We start from the raw sequence: 3,657 nt of genomic DNA, 5'->3' as shown, positions 1-3,657 counted from the left end.
AAAAAATAGCAAAACAACATCAACATCAACAATAACAGCAACAACTTGGCGCCAGAAATGTGTGGCACAGGCCAAGTGAATTTGTGGCACAAAAACAAATCATTTAATTGGCTTAAACAAAACGTAACCACTACGTACTAAATCGTCAGCGTTGTAGACGTCTGCGTCGCCGTCGTCGTCGTCGTCGACATCGATTATATAACCCAAGTAAAACCAACGCAGCCCAACCAACAATGCTGTTGACAGCGAAGCCGTCGACGTCGCCGTTGTCCCAAACCCAAACCCAAACCTAAAAGCCAAAGCCAAACCCGTTTCATCGACGTCGACGACGACGTCGCTGCTTCACTTACTTGTTTTTAAGAGCAAACTGACGCAAGGGTACCAAGCAAGCACCACACACAGAGATATATCGCCACCTCTGCTCTGCCGCACCACTTGCAGCATTGGACAATCCAGCCCAGTCGGCAACGGGTTTGGCGTGTTATTCACTCAGCTTTCCGACTATGACTTGGTTTCGCTTTTTACTTGATTGTTTTAATTTTTTTTTTCATTTTTTTCTAGCCAGTCTCAGCGCCAACGCCGATTGGCTACATATAAAATTTATGGAAAATCTTGGCGCAACTTGGTCGAATGATGTCGCCTCTTGGCACATTCGCACTCGAGCCCTGCCAGAAGTCAGTCAAGCAGCATCCACGAAGCACAGTTAACGGCAACCATCGATATTAATAATCATAATAATAATGAAACTTTACACCTTTGTGCTGTGCGTTGCAGTGGCTGCCGTTTCACAGGTAAATGTTGCAATCTCTCACTTGGTGTCCTTGGTGTCTCTTGTCCATAGGTGACAACTACAACAACAATCCTACCTTCTCGCCTTGTCTCGCAGGTGTTGGCCGCCAAGTTTCAGATTCGCAACCATGATGATGCTGTTGCCGCACACGAGGAGTGCCGTGAAGATTTCTATGTGCCCGATGACATTTACGAGAAATTCCTGAACTACGAGTTCCCCGAACATCGTCGCACCAAATGCTATGTGAAGTGCTTTTTGGAGAAAATGGGTCTGTTCACCGATCGCAAAGGCTTCAATGAGAAGGCAATCATTGCGCAGTTCACATCGAACAACTTTAAGGACTTGGAGCCAGTCCGTCACGGTTTGGAGAAGTGCATCGATCACAATGAGGCCGAATCGGACACTTGCACCTGGGCCAATCGTGTCTTCTCCTGCTGGCTGCCCATCAACCGTCATGTGGTGCGCATGATCTATGCTTAATTGAGTAATTGTTGTTTGTGATAGCATACCAAAATAAACTGTAGCCTCGAACTGAACTAAGCATTGGTTCTTCTGGGTGTCATAAACAATCTTTAAGCGCTCTCTGTGCTGGCTTTAGCATTCATTGAACTCGCGTTCATTGGCTTAATCTCAAGGCACTGATAAGCCCGGCGAGTTGCATGCAAATGCCGCGGACTGTTTGCTTTCATCGTTTGTCAGCAGTAGAGACTTTGCATTCCGAGTGTCAAGATGCGTCTACGTCTGATTATCAGCTTGCTGGCATTGTGGACAGTGTGTGGCACGGTGTGTTTAACGACAAAGCGTACTAAATTAATTCAATTTGCATTTTCAAATACACAACAATTCACAGACGCGCGCTGATCTAACAGCTGATGCGCAGATACTGGAGAAATGCCTGCACGATCTGAGCAGTCCGGAGCGCATCAACACTGATCTCAAGAAGCTGGAGCGCTATGGCGAGTGGACGAGCGAAGAGGTGCCCTGCCTGATGCACTGTCTGGCCAGCGCAAAGGGCTGGTTCGACGCCGAGGCGAACAAGTGGCACAAGCAGCGATTGGCTGACGAGTTGGGTGCCGACATTTATAACTATTGCCACTACGAGTTGCATCGCAAATCGCGAAACGGCTGCAGCTATGCGTATCGTGGACTGCGCTGTCTGAAGCAGGCCGAGTTGCATGCTGGCACGAGCATCGCGACGTTGCTGCGCTGCACCAGCAAACTGAATGCCACCAATGTGGAGCTGCTGCAGTACAGCAAACTGAAGCCAAGGGAATCGATACCGTGCTTGTTTCAATGCTTCGCCGATGCTTTGCATTTCTACGACGATGCGGGCAACTGGCAGTTGCAGAATTGGCAACAGGCGTTTGGACCCAGTCGACAGGATCAGCAGCCGGACTACAATGGCTGCCGTTTGAGTCAGGAGCAGCGCAACCAAGCGGCCAATAAGTGTGCCTGGATGTACGACGAATATCTGTGCTGGGAGCAACATAATGGCAATCTACGCATGGAGACATCAACTTCCACGACAACAACAACAACGGCAAAGCCGAATTAGTTTAGGTGACCATCAAACATTGTATGTATTATAACATTAACTATAGACGAATGCTTTACTTTAACTACTGTGAACACTAAACGGCCAACACAAAGCAGGTAAATTGCTGGTACATGGTTGCACAGGGATTGCGACCACGACGCTGGGCACATCCAGCCACATGGGCGCCCAATGCTGGCACGCCCAAAGCCCTGCGCATAGCTGGCACACGCCAGCGGTGAGTGCGCTCATCGAATAATTCTAGCCGAGAGATGAAGCAGCGTGTGAAACAGGGAATGGGCTCTGTGACGGGGAAGCGTGCATAATCGCTGATGCGATTCCACTCCACTTGATCCACTTGTTGCAGGCATTCCTTCATTGCGGATTTGGCAGCACGAGTTGCGTTCTGCATGTTCTCAATCAATATGAACGGATCGTTTTCCAGCTGTAAAAAAAGAAAAGTGTAATCCCTAATCAGTTAGCTTTCAGTGCGATCAGTGGCTCTGATAGAGTCCGCTTATCTCTTAGCTTGGCACAACTCACGCTGACGATACAGTGAAAGCCCGCATACGCATGCTCACAGCTGCTTTGCCTAAGGTCACCTAACTTCAATCGTTCGCTGCATGCCTCGTAGACAGCCTCTCCGAAGTGCTTCTTGATGCGTATGGCATCAAAGCCCGCCTCTTCGTGGTAGAAGTCGAACATCTCACTCAGATAGCATTGCGTAAAACAGGGCACCTCCTCGTAGCTCTCCGACCATTGTGTATAGCGATCCAGACGTTCGGCATTCGCTGCATTAAGACCACCATAGTTATTGAGGCATTTCCTGATGCTGCGCTCCTCGCCACTTAACAGAGCCGAGCCCTCAAGCTGCTGTTTGATTAATGGGATCAGTCACTAACTATGATTTTTTTGCAGACTTTGCAGCTTACCACGACCAGGGAAAGACATGCTGCTAGCATTAACAGCACACGCATATTCTGTGAATTTCTTTCTTGCTTCAAGTGTCAACAAATACTAACGAGCTGCCAAAATCGTAGCAACATCATTTTATGAATTCTAGACGTGGTTTCGCTAGTTGCCAGCTGATAACCCAATTCTAGCTGACTCAGGTTCACATTTGTCGATAAGCCCTATCAGCTATCAACTAACTCACAATGTAGTTCAAGTTTAGGCCTCGCTTACGCAAGAGTTAAAAGTCTCAACTTATTCTCAATGTGGGATGTAAGCACACACGCACTCCCAGCTGAGCCCGAACCCAAATCCGAATCCGAAGCTGTTGCTTTAGTTTACGCAATCTGCTCGTCAATAGGCCAAGCCCAAGCTAGTTGCA

General features: G+C 48.2%; 2 protein-coding genes across 4 annotated transcripts; one reads left to right on the top strand and one right to left on the bottom strand.

Annotated features, from left to right (window-relative positions):
* Nucleotides 1–640: 640 nt before the first annotated feature.
* LOC132784807 (uncharacterized) lies at nucleotides 641–2,409 on the top strand. 2 transcript variants are annotated; one of them, XM_060790667.1, is made up of 3 exons: nucleotides 641–791; nucleotides 887–1,264; nucleotides 1,641–2,409. In XM_060790667.1, the coding sequence occupies exons 1-3, from the start codon at nucleotides 741–743 to the stop codon at nucleotides 2,343–2,345; spliced, it is 1,134 nt and encodes a 377-aa protein (XP_060646650.1). In that variant the 5' UTR covers nucleotides 641–740; the 3' UTR covers nucleotides 2,346–2,409. The 2 variants fall into 2 exon arrangements, with proteins under 2 accessions (XP_060646650.1, XP_060646649.1); XM_060790666.1 differs by lacking the exons at nucleotides 641–791; nucleotides 887–1,264 and adding an exon at nucleotides 1,341–1,573.
* A 12-nt stretch (nucleotides 2,410–2,421) lies between these two features.
* LOC132784808 (uncharacterized) lies at nucleotides 2,422–3,657 on the bottom strand. 2 transcript variants are annotated; one of them, XM_060790669.1, is made up of 3 exons: nucleotides 3,257–3,657; nucleotides 2,868–3,194; nucleotides 2,422–2,769 (listed from the first exon to the last, which is right to left on the bottom strand). In XM_060790669.1, the coding sequence occupies exons 1-3, from the start codon at nucleotides 3,299–3,301 to the stop codon at nucleotides 2,422–2,424; spliced, it is 720 nt and encodes a 239-aa protein (XP_060646652.1). In that variant the 5' UTR covers nucleotides 3,302–3,657. The 2 variants fall into 2 exon arrangements, with proteins under 2 accessions (XP_060646652.1, XP_060646651.1); XM_060790668.1 differs by having other exon boundaries at nucleotides 2,868–3,197; nucleotides 3,257–3,647.

This window comes from Drosophila nasuta, chromosome 2R (genome assembly GCF_023558535.2).
Source record: "Drosophila nasuta strain 15112-1781.00 chromosome 2R, ASM2355853v1, whole genome shotgun sequence".
In the NCBI taxonomy this organism is placed as follows: Eukaryota; Metazoa; Arthropoda; class Insecta; order Diptera; family Drosophilidae; genus Drosophila; species Drosophila nasuta.
This window is presented reverse-complemented; position numbering and strand designations above follow the sequence as displayed.